At 38.6% G+C, this 26,059-nt stretch overlaps 1 protein-coding gene across 2 annotated transcripts in view; it reads right to left on the bottom strand.

Moving 5' to 3' along the window:
• MAGI2 (membrane associated guanylate kinase, WW and PDZ domain containing 2) overlaps positions 1-26,059 on the bottom strand; it is a 703,939-nt gene that overhangs the window by 241,169 nt on the left and 436,711 nt on the right. For both annotated transcript variants that reach the window (XM_014308028.2, XM_005423532.3), the window contains exon 4: positions 5,649-5,864. In XM_014308028.2, coding sequence (XP_014163503.1) covers positions 5,649-5,864 — 216 coding nt within the window. The remainder of the gene's footprint in view (positions 1-5,648; positions 5,865-26,059) is intronic.

Raw genomic sequence — 26,059 nt, forward strand, 5'->3', positions numbered from 1 at the left:
TTAGATGACCCAGCTGTTCTCAACTGGCAGAGCTGGATGAAATGGAACCCAGGGTACAGAGAGTACCACACAAGCAGACTCGTGGCAAGTAATGTCAACACCTTCCAGACTTCATGGGGAAAGGAAACTTGGAAAGGACAAACTTTCAGCAAAGTATATATGATTTCAGTTTTTAGATAGTTTTATATTCTTAATTTCTGAGTACTTACGTTTTGTCTGAAATGATTTGCTCTATTAGGCTATTTTGTCTTTTTGTAAAAAAAAATAAAAGGAGGAGGAAGACCCATGAAACTGTAACTGCAAATCTTTCTCTTTTTTAATTCCTAGGATTGGAAGTAAGACTCAAACCACTGACACGTAAACTCTTCAGAGGTCATAAATATTTGTCAAGACTTTTCAGGAAGAAATTGTGTCAAACTAATCTTTTTTTCTTTACATGACATAGTAAAAGGTGCTGCTTCTTGGGCATATATGGTATATACAGCTTTCATGATCTTAACAAATACTTCTGACACTGACACATCAACCCTTCAGAACAGCATGAGAAAAACCCAGATTCAGCCTTGGAAAGGGTAATGATCTACAGCTCTACATCTTGCATGTTGCATCTTGCATGTTGATAAATCTTAACTCATGCTTGAACTATGTGGAATTACAATCATTTTATGCTGTTTGGAAACATGAATCTATCTGTCTGTAGCATTTTCAAATATGTAAAAGCTTCCTGCAAAGAAGAGATGATGTACAGTCCCCACTTCCCCTGAGAATAGGACAATGTAATAATTTGCTGAATAATTTTTGGGGTGTTTTGTTCTTATCTCTGCAAAGTAAAAGTCCTCAGCTACTTGAGGCATTATTAACAGATCTGTGAGTTGTATTCCTGAGGCTGGCTGCAGCCTTGACCACATCTCTACCACAGGAAGGAAGACATGGAGATTAAACTGAATATACGACAAAGGTCACATGGCAGATATGAGCACAGCAGAAGGAATTCATTTGGGGCAGAGATGAATCACACACAATGACTATTGATCAGCCAATGTATCTGAAGAGCACAGATGCGGTGACACTGCTGTGCCCTCGGATTTTACCATATCTTTAATATGTGTACTTCCTCAAGATCTTATTTTCAACAGGTCTGAAGGGGTCAGATCCGTGATTTGCAATAACTATATTAACAAATCCCATCCATAATGATGACAAAAAAAAAATGAATTGAAAATTGTTTCTATTATTTACAGTCTGATTCTTGAAACTTGCCATCTAAACATGCAAGAAGACCTTGTCACTTTATTCCTTTATTTTAATGCAGCAGATTATTCATGCAGAAAAGTTAAAAAACTTAGTGTCTTCATCCAAAAGAACCAACTAATATGAACCAAGTAATATCAGAAAAGAAAAAAAAATAGCAACTTATGGGTGATTTTTGCAGTTCTGAATAAAAAATATTTCGCATCTTTATACCCTTATTGTATCAAATTGCAAATTTCTTAAATTCTGTACAGGCAAGAGTCCATCCTTTTAAAATAACTGCTGGATACAAGAGTAGTTTAACACGTTTGCCAATATATGTGAATGTGTCTTCTTGTAAAGATATAACTTTGCACCCTTGGAGTTTCTCCCTTTCCCATAGAGCTGGAGCCATATTCAGGTCTTGGTGCTTTTATATGGAGGCATTGCTCCTGCTGACTCCTGATACAGTGAGAGCCAGGAGCTGACCTGGGCAACGAAAGCAGGAGTCATGGAGAGCACAGGCTATTCTCTGGGTCACAGGATGTGACTTAGTTGTGATAAATTGAGTTTAAAGAACCTGGAAAAATCAATGGATACCAACTTTTGTGTGTTTTTAAATTTTGAGTGTATTCTAAATGTGTGTGGTTTTGGAAGCTTTGTATGCTGTTTTCATGCCTCTGGCTGTCTTTGTGTGTAATAATAAAACAATAAACTCAACATGTTGCCTGGGTCTAGTGCAACTTGCATGGTGATTGATTGCATTGGGACTCTGGTCTTTGTTCATTCCCAAGGCCTGGAATGATAATTTTGAAACTTTATGTCATATCTTATGGCTCAATTAATTTGAGCCTGACAGAACTTCATTCTCTGGGTGCAACTTATCATTGCTCAAGTACTGTCAGAATAATGCACATACATAAGCATGCTTTCAATGTGAAAGTGATTCTTCTGGAGTTTGGATGATAAACTTCATCAGACAGCAGTGGAAAGCAAATGTGACATGACCAACATACTGTCAACAATACTGACGCTGGTTGTAAAGGAGACCCACTCAATCCGTTGCAGACATTAACAATGATAGCAGTAAAAACTGCTGAATGTCTGACAAGTTTCTGGTTACTGTTTGATCAAGACTATTTTTACCTCTTTGGTCAACGCATTAGTTTTGCAGAAATCATTAATTTCAACACAGTGTCTGTCAGGGAAGTCTTCTCAGGTGCAATATCTCTCACCCAGTAATGTGTTCAATTGCACTAAGCGTAAGAAACCCAATACTAAGTCTAGACTTGCCCATCCTAACAGTTAATCTATAGATTATGTCTCCCATATGTTTCTTGGCAAATAGTAAGGTTCTTCATTTAAATGTAGCTATTTAAGCTCTTCTTTATCTGTAGGCTGAATCAATAATTCTAAATTGTAGAGGTGATCCCCTAAAATGTGTATCTAAAAGAGCTATGACCTCTTATGCTTTGAAATTTCTCTTTTCTTCTTATTTTATATCAACAGAGCAGAGACAAATAGCTCAAACAAAAAAAGTAAGACATTTCGGCATATAATTTACTAAAGCTGGATGAGATAAATCTCATCTCCCAAATTATACTATTTTGTCCTGAGAGAACTTGATCCAGGATGAAGAGTACTCTGTCCTAAAAGGGCCAAAAGCCAAAGCACTGAGGAGGATTCCTGGTGGTTTCTGGGCTGAGGACAGATGACACAAATCCGAAAGAATAAACATATTGGGCAGACAATTATGGTCATTTTGCCCATATACAACTGTCTCAGGGAAATCTGATGGACATGAAGCAAGGTATATGGAAGGTATTAATGAAAAATTGCTAAAGCTCAACACTTGCACAGATTATGCCAACAGACACTGAAAAGCTGCCTGAAAATTCAGACCGAAAGCACAAAAATCCATGTAAGCACAGATACCATTTAATTGGTTTGATAAGGATGGGTTTCTTTTCTTCAGAATCGTCTTAGATCTGTTACTATTTCAACCTCATGGTCCTATGTGTTAGAGAGGTACTTGAGTTGACAGGCTTGGATATGCAGTTAATAAGCCATTAAATTGCTGAGCATCTATAAAAAATGAATCAATGTTTCAGATGTCCCAGGAGCCTTATAATTAATAAAAGCCTCCTCCTGGAAGTGAAGTATTTAAAATAGAACTCTCTTTCTAAAAGAATTGGCAATAACAAATGTCCTACCTTTGCTGATTCTTTATAAAAACTAAAATGCTCTCTCCGCCAGGAGTTTAAAAAGAAATAAATTAATTAAAATATTCTGGTTTTCCTGATTGTTTAAAGACACAAACTGCAAATGCACAGACATTTTAGAGGTGACTAAGCCTCTCTCAGCTCACAGAGAAAATGACTGCGGTAACGGGGTCTGTGGGAGCCACACTGTCCAACAAAGGCAACACAGCATGTATGTACAGAGCTGCTTTGCTACAATCCCCAAAGTCCTCAATCAGTGTAACTGAACAACAAAACACTGCTTATAAAACCATGAGAGCCAACACAGGCACTGCTTGTTCTGCTGGCCACACCAATAGGATTTACTCTGGCAGGGAGAGGAGGGGGAAGAGGGGGTGGGCTGTCTCACGCCCATGCTCGTGTATTTCATTCTGTTACACAGCACATGCCAGCGCCTGCTTCTTGTGGGCTGCCTAGTCATTGTTCACACAGAATTTGCCTGGGAGAAGCATATTATAGGTGTAGAATTCAAGGAAAAATGCAAGTAAATATTGCCTCTTGATCCACTTGGAGCTGAAACATATTGTCCTGGAAATTGCTCCTCAGCAATGGTCTCCTATGTGGCACATTTCGAATAACTACAAAGAATGATCTTTCTAACGATTCCTACAATACACATCAGAGACCAAATCCTGCCTTTGCCTCTTTCACTGTGGAAGTATCCTGGCAACAGCAGCAGTGCTGATGTTAGGAGCTCCATCCTTTCCTGCTTAGCTGTGTAGGAAGGGCACTAAGTGTCAGAGAAACGCCAACAGACGCAATCTTGTGTGGCAGGGATGAGCAAGGCTTGTGCAGCATGTGGTGGCAGTGGCAAGGGAGCAATACTGCAGCCCTTTGGAGAGCCAAGGGGAAGAACCAGACCCACTCTCACCCCACTGCTCCTGGACATCCCTGGTAGATGGAGATGGATTCTGCAGAGGAATTTACCCATATATGTAATGCTAGGCAATGGCTAAGGAAAAGTGTGTGGTAAAATCATCCTGGATGGGAAGATATAAAATTCAGTATACGTTGTAATGAAGCAGGAATTAAAAGGGTATATTTTTTGCAATATGAAAAAATAATAAAATAAAGTTTGCAATATGAAAATCCTTCTACAGAGTGTAGAAGATCAGGCAATAGATTTTTTTGTTCCACAGTAACCTATACATTTAGAGAACTTGCAATATTTCATTTTATCTTCTCATCTGTGTGATTGTCACTAGACTTCTACTTCAATAATCTGAGTCTCTAAGTTTGCCAGAAAGGATTCACAGTAATATTTCTCAGGGATATAAAAATCTGAATTCTTCAATTTTCTACATGAATGACAACAAAATAATTTCCTAAATTCTATTTCAGGATAAGAATTATTAAGTTCTGTAAAATATTGTCTTACTGAGAGGTGGAGGGGGAAATCGATTGCCTGCTTCAGAATAGGCTGGAGTGCTTTCACTCAAGTTACCAGTCAGTACCCAGAACCCCTTTTTTTTTCCTGAAGCACTGTGATCCAAGTAAATCAACAATTGTCTTTCAGATGTCTTTGACATCTGAAACCCTTATCAGCTTTATGCAGGCTCTGAAACATTCCTGAAAAGTGTCCTCCAGATGGTATTGCTGGGTAAGTTTTAATGGCACTGCCACGCCTTTGTTAATATGGTGACTTTAGTCTTCCATTATATTGCTAAGTCTTCAGGATAATTTACAAAATCTCATTTCATAAAGTGCTGAACAATCTTGTGAGTCTCACCATTTGAGAACAAGAAGACCCAAAACACAGACACTATTTATCTGAACAAATTGCAGTTCTCTAGACTCCCTCTATAGTTAATAGAGAGGAACAGGCACTTGTGAATGATTTCCTAACATAGAAATCTAAACCAGGTCACAATCCATGTTCAGAAAGAAGGTATTTTTCTCTTTGGTCTATGAGGAGGGTTCAAAGAGACTAGTTCAGAGACAGAAATCTTTACAGTAGCTGAGGTAAGTGAGATGACTCCCCAAAATAGAGGTTAAGTAACTATTTTAAGCTTCAGAGAAATCCTAATATTCAGGATTCCTGCCTTTCCCTCTTGCAAGAACATCCTTACCTGAACATGCATATTCTCCCTGCAGAAGGAGGTAACTGAGGACTCTGAATAACAGAAACTCACTGCAAAGTAAGAAGGAAGAACAGACCTGGTGTTACTGTCACGTCATTGCCATTGACCACAGGTCTTTCTTCCTCTTCTTCCTCTGGTGGTTCAACGCCTGTCTTCTCCATATTGCTCACAGATTTATTCCTTTTGCGTTTGCCTTCAGCCCCTGGAGTGGCACCTGGGAGGATCTGGTCCGTCACATTTAACAGCAGCGGAGCCGGTTCTGCTGGAGGCTTCGGAGTGCCGTAATAGTTGTCTGCAAAGAGAAGAAAAGGAGTAACACATGAGACTGCAGAAATACACAGGCTGCTGCTGCTTCTTTTGTCTTACATTAAGGGATGTGTGAGGTCGGATCTGGCTCATCAGCTTAAATAAAGAATAGTTCAAAATGTTTTCTGCAAAATTGAATGTTTACCCTTCCTGAAATGGTAATTAATTTTCTTTGTGGTAGCACAAGTGATCCAATCATGCTCACAAAGAAGTATCTTATTAACAATTTCTGAAACTATAACAGGTTAAGTTTACATTCCTCTCATCCAAATACCTGCCAACCAGAGCCATTCTCTTATTTCAAATCGTTAGTTAGGACAAATTAGTTTTGCAACATTTATGCCACAAAACAAGAGTTTCTTAAGGATCAAAATTATGATGAGAATATTGATTATTTATTATGTTATGTCATTTTCACTCCCTCAAATTATCTCACCTGCTTAGAAAGTAAATAATAATCCAATGATTCAGAGATTTGCAGTTTTTAGTAACACTTTCACTATCTTGTTTTTCATATTTGTCAAATCTTTCCTATTCATAATTTCAAAATTTGTAATACTTAAAGCTAATATATTATCAAAGAAACCTTTGAAAATAAGGTTGAAACCTTATGCTTTAAGGCTTAACATTATCTCCAACTACTAAGGAATTCTGAGAAGACTTAAGGTGGCTGACAGATTACCCTCTATTTGTGTCTCTTGAAATTTCTGGCAACTTCCTCTGAGTCATCTACTTTCTGTCAGAAGGATTATTAGATTAGATGGACCACAGTCCCATCTTATCTATCAATATCTGAATGCTTGCATTTTTAGCACATCTGATCTCAAAATTAGTGTCTTGCTGGTGCCACAAATTTTTCATTAAAAATATGGTTCAAATAGAACAGTAACATAATTAATAATATTTTTAAAAGCATGTACTTTCTAGAATGAAACATAAATAGTATGACAATATTATGACAATATTATTGAAACCACACATAGACATGACAAAAGTAAATGCATATATTATACATGCACAGTAAACCATCATAAAATATATTTTGCAAGCAAAGTAAAAATTATTATTAGCACTTGTATTTCTGTGTGTTTCCAAAGACTTACTATGTTCAGCCACATGACCATCTCAATACAGGTAAGTAACTGAACAGCCTTCAAACTACTGAATAGTCAATGAATTTTTCACAGCAGTTTAGCAAAACAATATTAATAACAGATGTTTCTGTAATTGTAACACACAGTAAAAATGTACTGTGTTAAATGACACTCATAGTCACTCTGGAGTTAGGCAAGTTTGAACAAAACTTTGACTCACTGCAGATTTTCCTAGGATTTTGTGAGATGGCAGCAGATTTAACCCAGCAGGGCAATGAGATGTGGCTCTGTAGGGGTGACAGTGGGAGCTCTCTGACTGCCAGAGTTAAAGCAGGGGAGCAGCATCTGGGGTCTAAGGGGCAAAAAGGAAATCTACATTGATCCACTCACAGAACTGTGCCTCCAGAAAATGTCAAGACCAGATCTGTTTGCAGTCAAATTTCCATGCTCTGACAGCCCAGGCTGTTTTGAGAGTATCTGGAAACCAACAGTGCTCAGTTGGAAGTTTACTTTTGTATTGCTCTAAGGTCATGTTACCTTTATTGGTGAGATTGTGTACCTGTAACATCCCATACTTTGAAAAAAGAATCCCTCAATTAAAAAAGCTTGCTGGCCTAAGCTATTTTAACAGTTTCAATCAGTGTCTCAGAGGCCTTAAGCTTGACAAAACTTGTCAAATAGCACTGATTTCCACTGATTCCATAAATATCAGAAGATAAATCCCAGGAATATTGTACTAGTGTGACACAAACTGTGAAACTAAAGCACAGTACCTTGGCTTTTTTTCCTTTGTTCTTAGTTTTGTCATTGTCATACAAAATTGAGTGCAGTAATAATTAGCAGTACTGCTAATATCCTGAATAGTAGATGAGCTGTTTTAACTTAAGGATGCTCTCATGATATTTTAAAATATTAGACACTTTTTCACTTTGAGTGACTGTATGCATTAGTGAGAGACAGAGATAAAATTCATACACACAAAAAAATCTATGAATATCACATATATAAAAATATAAGAAAAATTGCACATATAAGATCAGGGGCCAAAGAGCATTTAACTCATTTGATTTCAAACTGAAAATACTGTATAATTTCCAGCTTCTGTCCTACAACATAAAACTTTATGTGCTTTATGATCCAGTAACCGTTGATTTAAAAGTGGGTTTAAAATTATTTATTGCTAGCTACTTATTGATCTATATCTTTAATTCAAAAATATGCAGAAACACTGCAAATAAAAATAAGAAACTATACACATACTGATACAACCAATGTGTCATTAAAAAAATAGTTAAAACTCCAGTGGAAAAAATATATAGAGTGACAGATTCAGCCATTTAAACAAAGGAGCAATGCTCCGTTACAGAAAAAATAGAATAAAGCTAAACTGTATCTTTTATGAAGAAGAGATTCTCAGTGTCTTGAAATTCCTTACTTAAGACTTGGGAGATCAGAGATGATGGAAGACTCTCACAAAACCTTGGCAAATGTCATATCTAAGCATAATATAGAGACTAAATGTTTAAAAACCATAACTTTTGTTGCCATTAAATTTTGAAAATATCTGATCTCTATTTCATCTTCCCTGAGCAAGGGGAAGGGTTCAATAGGTTATTGTTGAAACACTAATCATAAGGTACTGAAATTCATTTTCCTGTAGGTAAAAAAAAGAACACCGAGTAAGCAATTTCAACTGTAGTTAATTTTTAAAAAGGAATTATTAAAAAGAAAAACAAAAAGAAAAAAAGAAAAAAAAGTAAAAAAGAAAGTGTTGTAGAAGGAAACATATATCTCATGCTTATTGGCAGTCATAAATACCAGCAGTTGGGAGTTTTTTTAAAAAATGAAAGGAGCACAAAACAGACAACACCTTTATAGCACTATACAAAATCACATAGTATCCTCTCTCATATACTGCCTGCTGTTCTGGTACTTGCCTCTCAAAAATTACATGGGGAAACTAAAGAAGGGCAATTAAAGCTTGGAACTGCTTAAATTGATTTTGAGTTTTCAGCTTGGAAATGGGACAACTGAAGGGGGATATGGCAGATATGTATAAAAACAGGACAATCCTGGGAAAGTGCCTAGAAAATCAATGAATGGATGCTTAGCTTCCCACTACTTGAGAACAAGAGGATGCCCAATAAAATTAGCAGGTTTAAAACAAGCAAAAGAAGTGGGGTTTTTTCACACAGCATAAGAGAAGAGTGGCATTCACTGTCAGATGCTGCCAGTATCATACATGCAGTCAAAAAGCAATTATACAAAGTCACAGAAGAAAAAATACCATGAAAGCCTATTAAATGTAAAGGTACAAATTCTGTATCAAGAGTTCCATACAATCAGATTGGTAGAGTGCAGAATGTAACTCTGCATGCCTTCCCTCTTCTTGTATTTTATGCCTTAATATCTTACAGATCTCTTCCAATCTAGGTGATTCTGTGATCCACCAAGGGGCAGTAGTAAAGACATTTTCCCTCCATTTGACTAAGTGCAGCTGCTCTATTACTCAGGTTCCTCCTTGCACTCAGAAAAATGTCAGGATACTTACCTGCCACCCCTGCACAGTCAAGAGGTCAGTTTAAGCCTAAGTGAAGTTCTTTGTGCTGGCCCTGAATCAAAGGCTTGGTGCAGGCAGGCAGTGCAGAAAAAGCCCCTCTGCTGAATCCATCTGGCTGCTGCTCCTGATTGCTTCAGTGCTTCCAGCTGCTTCTGAGTGCAGCTGAACACTGGAGATGCTCTGGCCTAACCTATTTGACTTGGCTGCCAAAGCAGCTTGGAAGCCATGGCACAGTGACAATTACCAAGTGTCCCTTGCCACCCCTGAGCTGCATGAACCCTGGTCAGCACCCTGATTCTACAAGGAAGAATCAGACAAATTAATGGGTAGCCTTGCTCTGATGACAGAAACCAGATCAGGAAGTCAGAAAGTCACAAGAAGCAGAAAAATGAGGAAATAAGGAGGAGGAAACAGCTTATTTTTCCCTTTAACTTTAGTTCACCTATGTCAGGATGTAGTAAGACTTTTATTTTATCGATGAAGTGTTTGATGGTGAAGCAATATCCTAACTTGCTTCCTGAGAAAAGGTAAGCCTTTGAGGAAGAAAAAAAGCCAGAGCTCTTGGGTGCTAGCAAAGAAGCAGAAAAAGCCTCATGCTGAAATGATAACAAGACTTAGATATACTGACAGTGCCTATACTGATGTGCTCAACACCCAGTGATCCCAGGTACTGGGCACAGTTATAAATGTGTCCCCCATGTCGTGCTCTACTTTGTGCTCCATTGCAGGGACTGACCTGCATGCATTTTCCTCTGCCTGGCCTCCCCAGTCCCTCTCCCTTTCCTTTTGTGAGGAAAGATCCAAAATGCAGCATAGAGTGGACATCTCTTCTTGCCATCCTTCTGGACAGAGAAGGGAGAGGAAAGGCTTTGGGCCAGGTCTGTGGAGGAGGAGGAGATGCTCCTTTAGCTCCTGGGCCAGGCCAGCCTGAGCCATCAGGCTGTGGAGAAAGGGGACTATTGCTGAGAGCACCCTTTGCTCCTGAAGCTCCACTGACCTCACACAGGGAATTAAAAGGTATTATGAAAAGTTAAAATAGTGATGAGGAATTAGGAAATTATAGTAAAAATGAACAACCAGACAGAAAACAAGAGGGGTGCCAGAGCCAGAAGCTTTTAGGATGAATGCTTCCAGCTGTGGTGTGACTCACATTCTGAGCCCAGAGCAGAGACACATTCCTTTTCACACTTATTTTTAGAGCGAGATGAAACAATACCCAGCTACAAATACACACCTGCCTCTGCTTATTCAGCACCCTCATTTAGATTGATCTGTCTTTTTTGTTTATACAGCTTTGAATTGCTGAAGTATCAGTCAAAATTGTGTGAGTCAGGCACAACTCTAGGAAATGAAAGACAAACCTTATTTTTCAGTTATGAGAACAACTGCAAATGTTATGACAAATGTTAAACCCCTACATATTTGCTTTTGTGATCACTGACTACTGATAATAAACTAAGGGGAAGTACTCTGAAGTCTAATTGCTGCCTAGATTTGAGTTACATTTGATATTTTAACAGTTCACAAATACATATGGAAATGTAATAGATTCCAATGCTATAGAGAGTTTTAGGTAGGCAGAAATTAGCTTAATTTTAAATAAAAATAATAATGTGAACAAATATGAATATTTTATAATTCGATTAAAAGAAGATGGCTGAATTTATGACTAGAAGCCAACTGCATACCACAAGAAGCATCTGTTCATGATTTATATCTGTTTATAATCAGTATCCAGACAAAGACTGGTGACAACTGGTGTCCCTCAGGGGCCCATACTGGAAAAAATAGTGTTTATAATCTTCATCAGTGATACCACCAGTGGGACTGTGTGTACTCTCAGCATGTTTGCAGATGACACCAAGCTGAGTGGTTTGGTTGGTGCACCTGAAGAACAGGAAGCCATCGAAAGGAACTTGGAGAAGCTCCAGAAGTGAGCCCATGGGAATCTCATGAGGTTTAATAAGACCAACTGCAAGGTGCTGCACCTGGGGTGGGTCAGCCCCAGTGTCAGCACAGGTGGGGGATGAGCAGATCCAGAACAGCCCTGCCAAGAAGGACTTGGAGGTGCTGGTGGAAGAAAATCTGGACATGCCTGGCAATGAGCACTCACAGCCCAGAAAACCAACTGCATCCTGGGCTGCATCCAAAGCAGCGTGGCCAGCAGGGTGAGGGAGGGGATCCTGTCCCTCTGCTCTGCTCTCCTGGGACCAGGCCTGCAGTGCTGCATCCACCTCTGGGATTCTTGGCACAAGAAAGACATGGACCTGTTGGAGCAAGTCCAAAGGAGAGACCCAAAAATGATGCACTACTCCTGCGAGGACAGGCAGAGAGTTGGGTTTATTCAGCCTGGAGAAGAGAGGACTCCAGGGAGACCTTATTGTGGCCAGTCGGTACCTAAAGGAGGCTTAAAAGGATGACTTGTTAGAAAAACCTGTTGCAATGGGACAAAGGATAATGGTTTTAAAGTAAAAGAGGGTAGATTCAGACTTGATAATAAGGAAGACATTTTCTTATTGTAAGGATGTAGAAACACTGGAAGTTTTCCAGAGAGGTAATAGATGCCCTACACCTGAAACACTTCAGGTCAACTTGGACAAAGCTGTGAGGATCCTGATCTAGCTGAAATGTCCCTGCTCATGGAAGGGGGTTGGACTAAGGGAGTTAGACCATCCTTTCCAACTAGAACTATTCCATTATTTTATGAAAATCAATGAACTTTTCATAAGAAGATTTTTTTTTAACTTAACCTGCTTTGGAGTCTGAAAATTGACTATTATGGTCTATATTCTCTCTATCTGGCTCTAAATGCTTAACTGATGATGTGTTTAATTGGAATTAAGTAAAGCAATCATCTTCCAGGAAGTGCCTAAAAAATATCTCTTTCTATAATGACCCCCAGCCTGCAAGCCCTGAGACACCAAGCTGATGTCTGCCACTCTCCACACCCTGTGCACTCTTGGCATGTAAGTGTAAGTGTAGCTTTCTGTTAACCTCCAGAAAACAGTAAGAAAACAAACTTATGGTTTTGGTACTGTTTAGGGCAGGCCCAACACACTGGCAGCATAATCAGCAGGGTAAGACCATATGAGTTCGGTAGTTTTTAAATTTTGTGTGAAGTTTTCCTGGACAACATATCCCAGGAATAGGTGTTGCAGACATCTTCTTTGAAGGATCTGGTATTAAACCATGGAATTGTTAAGACTGGAAAGAACCTCTAAAGTCATCAATATAATTGTCAACACAGCACTGCCATGTTCACATCTAACCATCTCCCTAAGCACCACAACTACAAGTTTATTGAACATTTTCAGGGATAGTGATTCAAACACTTTCCTGAGCATCATTTGTGTGCAATGGATGTCAAAGACAGGAAGGAATTCTTAAATGCATGTTCTGTGAACTTCCATGAATCAAGCATGTGGTATCACTGTGCTTTCACTTCACTGTGCACACACATCACTTTGCCACAAAGGTATGTCCAATCAATTGCATCTGCTTGTGAAATCACTTTATTCTAACATTTCTGATCATCTGTATATGTAATTTAGAGCATTTTTTGTATGCCTGTTTTGCTCTGCAGTAAAACCACACAAGTATAGAATATTCTAAAATTGAAAAATCCACTTCTCTGTTTTCTTACAACCATCTTATAAAATTCCTAAAGAGGAAGAGTACGTAGACTTTGTTAAAATACAATTAGTGATGTATTTTAACAAAATCCAAGACAATTACCACCTCCTTAAGGAAGTCTAGCAAACTTCTTTTCACCCACTCACCCTGAGTAATTTATTTTGACGGGTGACTATACTATAATTAAGGCCTTTTTTTAATCATTGCTGTAAGGTTGGGTGAGTAGATTTTGTTCTTGGGTTCATACATTTTCATGACGGTTTTGCAAAGCTGCTTGATGGATTGAAGTTGCAGAACTCTTATCGTGACTCCAAAGAAAGTGGAATTAAAAAATTAATCCTTCTGAAGCGTTTAGATTTTAGATTTACATTGGTATTATTTTTACTCATGGACTTGTGTCATTAAAATGGCAAAGAAATAGGAAAAGTTGTAGTTCAGATCTCCCAGAATTTAGGGGGAAAAAAAGTTACTAAATATAGATTCACAATTATGTTTTTAAACAGCAGCTTTTAACTTCGATTGTTTTCTCTGAAATATTCACAAGAAAAGTTGTACTTTTACTATGATCTTTGTGGCTACTTTTAGTTTCTTTTAGACAGAAAACTGAAGGTCCCGGAAATGTCTTTGCTCTTCTTTTACTAACTAAGCCTTTGAATCCAGATTTCTTAGTTCTCTGAGCCTTACTGTTAAATTAAAGTCTGAATCAAAAATAAAGATTAAAATTTATTTACTTTGGGAGTGCTGCCTGAATGAGTTACACATGATACACAGAACTAATTCCGTACTTGCTGGGTATCGACATCCCCAGGGCTACTTGTTACAAAGTCTGTTTTTTCTCCCCTTTCTATTTCCTAACTGCATTGGGCTTCAGCTATAAATCAAGTTACTTGAAAGAAATACTTTCTGGACATCCCAGGATTCTGCTAGAACAGAGTGGTCAGAGTCATTGCCTGTGCATTCCCAAGAAACACTTCAGCATTTTCTGGCAGGGGCTATCCAGCTGTTTCCCAGAGATTTGATGCCTTGTGCTGCTGTGCCTCTTCCCCAGGCTGAATTCTCATTTGGGTTGGTCTCTGCAGCTTCTGGTGACAGACATCAGGCAAATATGTTAACTTCTGTGTCAAGTAATGACATTTTAATAACTGGCTTCAGGATGGTCTATTCATCTACATTAAAATTAAGTCACTAATTATAGCTGTGGATTTTTGCCCAAGAGTGTTCTGGCCCCCAATGAATGCAATAGCAGAGGAAGTTTCTAAATTCACAAATACAGTGAAGGAGACAAGATCGGCTGTCAAACCTTCCAACATGACAAAATTGCTGTTCTCTTGCTGTTGGACACCAACTGTCCCCAATAAGAGCATCTCTTTTCCATCCATACAGACTGGGACACTTTATAAGTAAGGATGTACAAGTTTGGTTTTTATTTCTTAATTGGCATTTTTCAAGATAAATATTAGTAGCAAATAAATTTTAGTAACAATAAGGTGGTGATAGAGTACACCAGATATGCATAGGGCATGGTGTGATTTTGAAAGTTTTTAAGGTGCCCAAATTAAGGCATATATAAGCTAGTTCTCATATTAAAATATATATTTTCCTCAGAGATATCACTTCACACTTTAGTGTATTTCAGAGAGTTAAAACTTCTAAGTTTTATTCACAATTTTTTCCATAGTTCCATTTTACATAGCTGCTTTTCCTTTTAATTACTCATTTTTTCTCCCACCTTTTTAAATACTAGGGTGGCTTTATCCTATAAATACTCTGCATTCCTTAGATTTTGCTAATTAATCTTTTAGCTGATTGCCCATCTACAAAGTCTGGCACATATCCAAGACTAATCCCTAAATCTCTGTGTAAGAGTACAAGGAGCAAGTAGACAACAATTTCACCTTTACAAAATCAGGTACAGCCCAGACTGTTTTCATCATCCCTTTAATTTCTACCAAGACCAAACCATGTGAACAGATACAATTCTCTTGAGCACTAAATCTCTCACAGCTGGGAAATAACTGTTCTCCTGTCAGATGTGGGAATCCCACGGGTTGAAGGTGTAAATACCTTTCAGATAAAGTAACTATAAACCATCCTGTGTTAAGCCCAGGTGGAGGTGGCTACACAGAGGGAACTGTCTTGCTTTAAGATTCCTCTAAGATTAAGGTCCTGACCTTATTTCTCCCAAATATTCTTCAAGTTTGTATTTCTTTCTGAGAAGCAGAACACATCAGTTTTAGATAATGGCCTAGGAGAGAGAGGACTGCTTATCAGATGCAGCAGAGTCCCCCACACAGAGCAAATCATCACACATCTCCCAACCACCAGCAAATATGAAATGACTTTCAACTTTCATAATTTGATCTTCTGCTGAGCACAGTGTACCAGAAGTGAAAAATCTAGACAGACCTGCCAGACCTCTTGAAAAGGCAACTCCTACATACTTAAGGAAAATCACGGACAAAGAGAAAGGATTGAATAATTAATACAAAATGGAATTTGGACTTCAAAAGTAGGAATCACAAAGGTATGAATGCAGGCTATTGGAACAAGACTATGCAACAGTACAGCGTTACATACATTAGTAACTGTTTTATAGTGGTCTGCACACTTTAAAGCAATTCTGTCATCTGACCTCATCTTCTAAAAAGCAGTAGTATAATCTGAAACCTCTGCTTTTCCAGAGAAGAAACATGGTTCAATTCCTAAACAGTGTGTTCTTTGCTGCAGCTAAGTACAGATACGAAGATACTTTTTCCCATCTCTCTTACAATTTTTATTGTGAGTTGGCTGGATGGGATCCTTGAGTAATCGCCTGTCCCAAAATGTGTATGATCCCTAAGTGATGTAGAGTGGGTTTTTAGCTAATTTCACTTTTCCTGCTCAGAAGTTCAGTATCTAAAATAACAACCTCTCTTCCCCCATCTGCCCTGGTAGCGATTTTAGATGAGATTAATTGACCTCCAGAAGTGTGCTTGGGTTTTGGTTGTTACTTTAAAAGAAGGTCCAGACAACTTTAAGCTTGCTAATGTTAGAGGACATGATTCAGACCCTTAATGATCAAGGTCCCAACACACTAAATCATGCTATTACTTTCTTCCTTCATTTAAAGATTTAGGCTAAGCAAAGTTAAAAAAAAAAGATTTTCTGCTTCCCTTTGTATATTTTATATATTATGGCTAAGATTTTTGTAGAAGTAAAAATCCTCTGCCATATTAGAGAACAGCTTGCAGCAGAGTCCCTCCCTTTTGACAGTAGTGCCTACATGGTTTTACACCCTTACAAATTATCTGGAAAGATGAGAAAAGTCTAAGAATACTTCTAGACAAAATTTCATCTAGTTCAGTCTGGGCCATAGAAATGAATGTTTCTGAAGGTTCAGAAGGCTTAAAAAAGAGAAAAAAATATAAGTCATGGGGAAGTTATTATGTTAGATGAAATTTATTACTGATTAATGCAAATCAGAGAGCGATTTTGTTGCAAATTACTCTTCTTTCTAGAGTGATACTGGCATTGCTGCAGACATCTCACTGTATAGTAGCAGCTTCCTTCAGTTAAATAATAAGCAAAGTTAGAATCATTCACTGAACTAAAGGAATCAAATGTCATACAATGCTCATCATGTGGTTAAAAACTTTATTGCATGCAGTATTGGCCCATACTTTTTTAAGGGAAAAAGAAGTTCCAGAAAGAAAAGATGTTCTAACAAAAGCAAGTAAAATTATAAGCTTCCTATAATAAAAATAAAATGCATTTCGGTTGTACAAATTAACTATATTTCTGTAGAAGGTGGTATGAAGGAAAGGATGTGCCAAGTTTTTCAGATGAAATTTTGTTTAAAAAATGGGAATGAATTTTAAGAACACAGAGTCACTATACTAGAAGTTTCTGAGAGATTACCCATATGTTAAATCACTCCACACTTACTACAGATCTATCTGAAAATGCCATGTGTAGGGCTAGGTGACATTTATTCAAAAATGATCCTGCAGAGGTCTTACAGTCATGAGAATGGTGCGATCTGTCTTTTGCCTGACATAAGAAGCTGGATTAATGCCCCCACCCCAGGTTTGTTCACTAATGTATCTCCTTTTTCTTTTTTTCTTTCATAGGACTCTAAGCTTATTTTAAAAGCTGTGTTTATAGACATCTTATACATTTTCAGAGTGGCATTTTCTCTGTGTTATAGCTGGAAATCTGTCTCCAACTGCCTTGACAACCTTGTGAACATACTCTAGACTTAATTTCATTTGACAGTTTCTTCAAACTTGAGGAAGAAAAGAGATCCCTGTAGTCAATCAGTTTTTGTATTCATTTATTCAGGCTGCTACCAGAGAAAGTTATCTTGCCAATTGGAGAGGTATGTAGGGAATCCTTCTTTTTGTGCCTAAAAAGCCTCTGCAGATTGTCCTGGATAGTCATCTTGCACAACATGAATAAATCAGATGGTCCCTATTGGCCTTTCCTTAAGGAGTTGTCAGAATAAATAAAAATACTTCTCAGAGACTCACAGTGATTCCAGGTAGAAAAAAATAAACAAACAAAAAAACCCAAAAAACCCCAGAAAAATAACTACATAAATTCTGTTTTCATCAACAGATTATTTTGCCATATTAGTGAGAATCATCAGGTGTTTTTAAAAGTAATTTGAAATTATAAAGCCAAAATACTAAGCCATAACTACCACTTAATGGGGGCTCTGTGTTCCCTGCTTCCCTTAAAGCCAGTGGGATATCTCTTTCTAAAGTGGTATTTTTTACCTCACTATTCTGTCTACCACTTTGCTCCTGAGATGACTGAGATATAGAGCTTTACCTTTCTCATGTGAGTTTTAATCCATAACTTTACTGTCAATGAGGTCTTGTGCTACAAAAAGATATTTTAGCTCCTCCAGAGCTCTGTTGCTGCATAAAGATCTATGATGAGGCAATCCACAACCCCAGAACTTTAAGCCAGGGAGGAAAAAATAAAGGGTTAAAAACAAATTATTTTTGAATAATTCAGAAAATTTCTGATTAGACACAAACAAAGAGATATTGAGGAATGAAGTAATTAATATTGCCTGGGGTGAGTTTATCACATATTAGTAGGAAAAAAAAAACCAACCAAAAAAACCACAGAAATATAAAAAGCTTGATCATGCTTGATGAGTCTTTTCTCCTAGTTCTTGCTCCTAAGATGTATAATGAGGCATTCTGGCATGCTCTGCATCAGGCCCCACAAATTGCAAACTTCACAATGTCATTCTCCTGAAAGAAGGAATGGAGGGTCATCTTCATTCAGGAGCTAAGCCACCGCTGGGAGGGCAAGGTGCGACATTAAATAAACTCTGACCTTCCACTGATTCTTTTCTCTGGACATCAGACAAACAAGAAAGTGGCCAGAGGTTGTAAAGAAAATGTCATAACCACCATCAGAGCCTGGACATTTTGCGATTTGGCAAACTCGTATCGCTCAATCTCCGAGTGTGGATAGGATGGCTGGGGAAGTGGGGTAAAAATAGGTGCTTTCCACTCATTTATTGACTCTGACAGAATTTAGGCACCAACTGACACTTTGGTCCCAAGGTCACGGAGGTCTCTGCATGCCCAGTACTGCAGAAATGCAGCAGCTGCAAGCGCTGACTAAATTAAGTGTTATTGGAGTTGATGGTGGCAATGTTGCCCTTCATTTACACTAGAAAGATACAACAGAAATGTTTTTTAAAACAGTGAGATTTGTAGATCCATCAGACCAACAGCAGAAAGAGCATTGTAAAAAGATGAAGAGTTTTCATTTTGTCTCTAAAAGATGATCTTTAATAACTGCCTGAAGGCCATTAGACAAATAATTAAAAACAGAAGTAAAGTAAATGAGTTGCTATTCACCAGGTTGACTGTGAGAAAAAAAAAAAAGGTAGCTAAAAAATCTGTGCTCTTTTCATTCTCTGTCAAGGACAGCCAAATGTTTTTGATGTGTGGTCTGCGCAGTCATTACAGATTGAAGCCAACATGTGCAACTGTCCAAGTGTTTCTTATCTCTCTCTTTCTCATCAACACACTGTGTTGCCCCAGGCTACCTTTCGTTGGCTGTCCTTGTTTTGCTTGCCTGCCTGCTTCATTTCTGATCCTAAAATCCTGTTCTGGGGTAAAAGACTTCTCTACTATGTCATGGATACCTCTTGACTCTGCCCTGTGAGCCAGCAGAAGCAACGAAGAAAATTAAATGCATCTGTCATGTTTTGACTTTATTTTTTGAAAACTGCACCTAATAAAAAATTCTCCGGTAATACTAAGCACTGGTCTGGTCCTGTGAAAAAGCAAAAGGGATAGTGCCCTATGGAAAAAAGAAAAATCAGTTTGGTACATGCAAATTATTTAGGTAAACTATATATCTGTGAATCTTCCAATCTGTAAAATGCTGGTACAACTACACAAATCCCTCTTGTGAAACAAACATGTCATGATCTCAAATTCTAAGTTTATCAAATGCCCCAGTGTTTTAATTATAGCTAAATCTTCAGACAAGACCTGTGTTTTCCACTACCTTCATTCCACCATGAAGCTACCCTCTCAAAGATATCGAGGATGTGATTCTCCTTTTGTGTGACCATAAATCAAATATTTCCACTGAAGCTAATGGACTTACTGTGCTATGAAGGAAATGCAAAGTTCAAGCATTTAAAAAGTACAATTCTGTGAAACAAAGGGGTTTTTTTGGTGATCTTTGAGTGATTACTCATGACAAGATTCACTACATTTACTCTTGTAAATGGCAAGTAATTTCTCTTTAATTTTCAGTCTGGACAGAAAATGGTTGGGAAGAGTCACAAAGCAATAACAACCTTGAACACTTATGCAACACTTCACATTTCAAACTGCTTCAGAAATGCAAACCAATTAGGCTGTCATTATGATTTATGGTAAGGGAGACAAGAAATATATAAACAAAGTCGAACAGAAACGCAGGGCTCTAAACTACAGTTCTGTGAATTAGAAATCACAGAAAGAGACTTCCAGGGACTTCCTGGAAAATGGAAGATAAAACTCTAGAGTAGATTGAGTAACAGCTAAGACAACGTAACCTAGCTACTGTTGAATGGTCACATGTGGAACACAACACATAAATACACCATTTGTCTAAATAAGCATTATCAGCTTCATCTCACAAATAACTATCGTTCATTAGCTCATTAGTGAATTTCTTGAGTTGTCTTATTTACAATGCAATTACCCCTGGCAGATCTGTCTAAACTGATAACCAAAGGGCAATTAAAATCAGTACCCATGCCAGACCATTAGATGGTTTAAAGAGTAATATCTATGCTACTGGTTCCTTTTAGAAATACATTGTTAACATCAGGAGCATAAATGTTAATTAGAGTAATGACTTCATTCACCAGTTTCTTTTCTACAAGGCCATTTGGATCAGAATTCAGCTCCTCTGTTTGAAAGGGTGAGTTCTTTTTTAATTAGAACAGCTACTCCATTGGTACTAGTAATAAATGAGAGGAGAGATCAAGGTCTCACCCACCAGGATTTTTCCACTTTTTTGTTTCTGTGTAGCATTCAATGCTTCAGAAAAAAAGGTCCAGATTTAGTCAGAAAAAAATCTAAAGTTCTCATTCTTATAATGTTAATGTAGATCTTTTACAAACATTTATTTGCAGCCCAGACATTCTCACATCATCATTTTTGAGATAAATTTTCCTCCCTGCATGTTTCACTAGGTAGACCAGCAGCTTTAGGTCATTGCTATTCCACTGGATCACCTCCCCTAAGGCAGGGGTCTGTGCCAGAGTGAGACTAGTTAAGAAAAAGTGTCAAAGACTATTTAATTTCAAGCCTTCTCTGCTGTTGTGCATCTCTCACTCTTCAATCACGCTCTGACCCTGTCGAGGCACACACGTGCAGCTGGGAGAGGGTGGGCTGCTCTTAGCAACAGCAGTGCCCAGTGCCCTGCCTGGTGCTGACCTGAGCTCCACAGCAAGGGCTTCTGATCCCAACCTGCACACATCACAGCAGGGACAGACAAGCAGCAAAACAGTGTGGGCTGAGGAGACAGAGCAAGGAACACATGACTGCATTTGCAGGCCAGGAGACATTTTCCTCTTCATCCTTGCCTAGATTGGCAAAGCCTCATGGACTTTCACAAGGCCACTGCCACCTTTTCTTCCTTAAACTTTGGGATACATTATTACAGAACAGGTTGGATTCTTAGGAGTCAATTCTTGGCAATATTTCTTAAATCTGGCAGGGCCTCTGCATGCACTGGGCATATGCCCTTACAACATTAGTGGCCAAGGACGGATTTGAGTCAAGAAGGGGCTGCAGTTACATGGTTACTTCACATGCCAAAGCAGCAGAGAGCAAAGGCTGAACTTCATGTTCTCAGAGCCTCTGAAACACTATAGTTCTGTAGGTTCTGAGATCCACATTTCACATTCCTGTCCCCAAAAGAGCAAAGAGTAAGAAGGAACAGACATAACTGGGAATAGACAGGGGCATCAGTCTTCAGCCAGTTTTTCTGGGTACAACTTCCTTCTGGACTCTAGTGCCAGTCTACGAGCTTGTGGGCAAATTATGTGTGCTGAATCATGAGGTACATTCCTCTACAGGAAGTACTAACTGGCAGATAGATAATGATACTCTGTGCAGCAACCTGTATTGCCTCTTAGCATCCATAAAGATGACAACTTGTGCAGCCAGAGACGTGCTCAAGTATTTACATTAACATGCACACAGTAGTAACATCATGCTCAAGGCTTCTCATACATTGATATGAGAGAGAGACATAGCTTGACTCTAACTAGGTCACTAGGAACTACCAGCGGGGATATGCAGAGGCCCTCAAAGAACAATTTATTTGGGCAATACCAACAATCCCTTCCTATGATTAAACACAGGGATGAACTGTCTTACTCTGAAGTTGACTCAGAACAGCATTGCTAAAATCAGTGTCTTTAATACTATAAATGAGAGCAAAGAAAAAAAAATTCATATGTCTAAAACCAGTATACTCCTTATACATAGTTAACACTTGGTCCAATTTATTCATACTAAACACCATTACAGAAGGCTAAAACTGCAAAATTAATAATTTTGTGAAAATCTCCTCAGTTTTGATGGTATTTATGGCCAGCTGATACCTCTGAACTTGACTCAGTACATCTAAAAAGCAAAGTTTAAAAAACTGCAATTTGCCAGGTTGAAGCTACATCACTGCAAAGACAAGGTGATGCAGACATTTTCTCTGTTAGAAGGGCACTACATAAATTTTAACCAAAATTTATATTAAATCAAAGGAATATGTCATCACCACTAGAGAAGAAGTCAACAGTATAAGCCTTGCTGTTACAGTGTCAGAAGATCAAAGGTGACCCGGCCATGGAGAATGCACAAGAATTAGATCCTCAGACAGATGATCACTTAGCAGGCTGCAAGAAAAAACTTACACAGCTACTGTCAGTTCTGATTTTTAAGCTGGATGTTCCACATTAAAAATGTCATTCAGAATGATCCTAAAACTTGCTGCTGTGTGCCATTAGTTCAAATGCTGTGTTAACAGTACTGCATTAAAATCAGTGCCTCTCTAGTACGAAGTATTGTGTAACAAAATTGGAACAAATAACATTGGGAAATGCTGAATTTCCATGCACATTTTCTGTCCAGAAGAACTAATGATGTCATTATCACTATATTCACCAACCTTGCTGAGCAAGATCTATTTATGTGTGAAGTTCTCAAAATAGCTTTTAAACTGCAGGAGTGTTGGAAGTTGGAATAAATCCAAGACTTGTGAAAGTTGTACCTGACCGCCCTCATCACTGCGCATTATGGACCATCATCCTTTGTAATAATTCACTCTATTGCTCCTTGCTCCTGGCTGAATTTGTCTGAAGCAGACCAGAGGGCTGTTGAGTACAGCCTGCTTTTCTGGGCGATAACTGGGAACGACAGGCAAGAAAGGGATGGGAGAAAGCAACAGTGAATAGCCACATTGGCCAGTTCTCCACCAGCTGGTGCTGGGTGGGATGTCTGTCAATGCCCCAACAAAGGAGTGAAATCCAGCTGTCATAGTGACATAATGAATCCAACTCAAACACTGCACACTAAAGTATGTAAGGATCTTTTAACCCATTAAAAAACTTTTTTTTGGCCCTAGAATTACCTTAATATCCAACTCTCTTGTGTTCTATCTCTAAATCTCCTTTAGTTTAATGTAAGCCTGGATTTAATATGGGTATTTCAGGTTAGTAATCAAAAAATATTTCCAGATGCAGAACTCAGTGTCCTTCGGATGCCTGTAAAACAAAGATAGTTGTACACTGGGCGCAGTGGAGAAATGACTGGAAATCAAGAAACCTGAATGGTACTAAGTGTATGTAAAGTTGTACTGGGTAGATATGAAAGCAAAACAATCAGAACTGCTTCAGTCTGCCAGTACCTCTGCAACTTGGAAAGAGGTTTCGGGCTTGACTGCTCACGGGTCAGTCTGTTCACAAAACACCAGAACTGTTTATGGGAGAGACAGTTTTAAAACATAATTACCTGGTGGTTAGAAACCTTTGGACCAAATCCATTCACAGACTTTATTTGAAGAAAGCAATGTATGGATGGTCATGAATATGGATTTTTTTTTACCTAAGTGACTTGTTTTTAAAATTATCATGCTGATTAATCACTTGACTCTCTTTTTCAGGAAAAATGAAGATAATTAACTACTTTAAAAATTATTTTTCCTTGCATTAATTTTTGTTGCTGTTGTTTGGTTTTTTCCTGTTTTTTTTTTTTTTCTCATAAGAACGCTCTTCATGGAAGCTTTTGAGCTAAATTTAACCTATCTACTACCAATGTAGATATCAGCCACTGACTGAAAAGCAGACATAGCCACACATTAATTTCCCTTTTCTTACTACTCCTGACTTCCCATTTCATTAGATCAAACTGAAAAACTAACATGCCAAGCTATTTACTCTGAGAAAACCTAGAAGGTGCTTGTCATTCAGCTGATTACATTTTAAGTCAAGTAAAAAATAATACTAAAAATATACTTTTTGAAGGAATAGAAAAACAGAAATGTAAATTGTTTAGCAAAACTATCCCTACGATTTCATATACTTGCATTCTAATTTGGATTACAGCTTCTTAGCAAATGTATTATAAAAGAAGACATCTGAGATTAAGAAACACATTTTTTAAGAGCTGTGTTGCCTGTGCATGCTTTGAAACTTACACTTGTTTATTATACACACCGTAAATTTTTAGTTTCCAAACCATTGATATTTAATTAAACTGACTGAAAATGAAACAATTTCATGGCTGATGATACTGTCTACAGAGCAAAACAGGACAGGAAGGACAGGAGCAAAAGCAGAGGGAGCTATCACTGGATGAAGGAGTCAGTGCATTGGGCAGTCACAGTCTGACAGACACCTCTGGCACTGCTGCTGTGCTGGGGAGGTGCCACTCTGACAATGCCAAATACCCTGGCACTATAAAAACAGAGAGTGCTCCGGTGCTCTTTAGGATGTACTGTGCAGATTTAAAATGGGTATTTTACATTTATAGACTAAACAGACGGTGTGCTCTTCTGGGACAGCCCTATTCTGCAGTTGCTAAGCAGCCAGAGCCTCACATGCACAGGGCCCGTGTGCAGCGCTATGCCCAAGCATCAGACCTGGCTCTAAAGGCACCTGCACAGCTCTTGGCACACAGCAGTGCTCCCAAAAGCTGGCTGGGCTGCAGGGACCACACCTGCATCCCACAGAGTGCCTTCTGGCAGTGCCCACTAACCCCACAATCCCCTGCACACAGCCAGGGCATCTCTCTGCGCACAGATCTGCCTCCCCCATAGTGTCCCACTGGCAGCGGTGGAGCTCTGGGAATGCCAAAACCATTGGATGGCCCCATCTGCTGTGAATGCAGAGGATGCCACAAATAGATCCACCTGCAGCAGCACTGCACCAGGAAAGGCTCAACCTGTGGCCTGAGCACCAGCAGAAAAGGGACTCCTGCCTCAGGGTGACTCCAACCCTGACCTCTCCAGCCTGTTGGCGTTTCTCACTGCTGGGAATGCAGCACAGACTCTTGTAGCAGCATTCTGCACGAGCTAGTGTGTCACCATGATATTTTCTGAAAAATCCTTCGCCAGGATTTTTCTCCTGAGAGGCTGAGAAGCCTCAGAAAAGAAATGTAAACAATTATTATCTGATTGCTTTGGAATGTGGTCTGGAGATTGTTTACCAACAGATGCATCTTTGATTGGTTCCATGTGAATTGTTTTTACTTAATGACCAATCCCAGTCCAGCTGTGTTGGACTCTCTGGTCTGTCACAGGTTTTTATTTTTTTTGTCTAGCCTTCTGATGTCTCCTCTCTCTTTCTTTAGTATAGTTTTAGTACATTATTTCTTCTAATATAATGTAATATCATAATATAATAAATCAGCCTTCTGAGAACTTTGAGTTGATTCTCATCTCTCACCTTATCCTGGGGACCCTCACAACACCACAACACTACTGCGATCCAAGCCAAGCCACCTCTCTTCTTCCCTACAGCAATCTTATTAACTGGTAAGGGGATAATATCCAGGTTCTCAGACTGTAGCATATCATGGTACCCTTGTGAACACATCCATCCTTGAATTAAATGGCATTTGAATTGTTGACTAGAAAAAATAACTTTATTTTTTTTTTAATTTAAGAATTTAATACATGGTAACCCTGAGTGTCTCATTTGCCTCCATTGCTAAAAACATGTGCTTCATGTCTAACCTGAACAGGTTCAGTTTACAGCCAGGGGATTGTATTATACTTTGGCTGCAAGACTGAAGAACAATTACCTGGTATCTGTTTCTACTAACACTGCAGAAATACTTGAAAAATGTGACAAAGTCACCTCTTTGCCTTTATGGTGCT

This window comes from Geospiza fortis, unplaced genomic scaffold (assembly GCF_000277835.1).
Source record: "Geospiza fortis unplaced genomic scaffold, GeoFor_1.0 scaffold424, whole genome shotgun sequence".
Lineage (NCBI taxonomy): Eukaryota > Metazoa > Chordata > Aves > Passeriformes > Thraupidae > Geospiza > Geospiza fortis.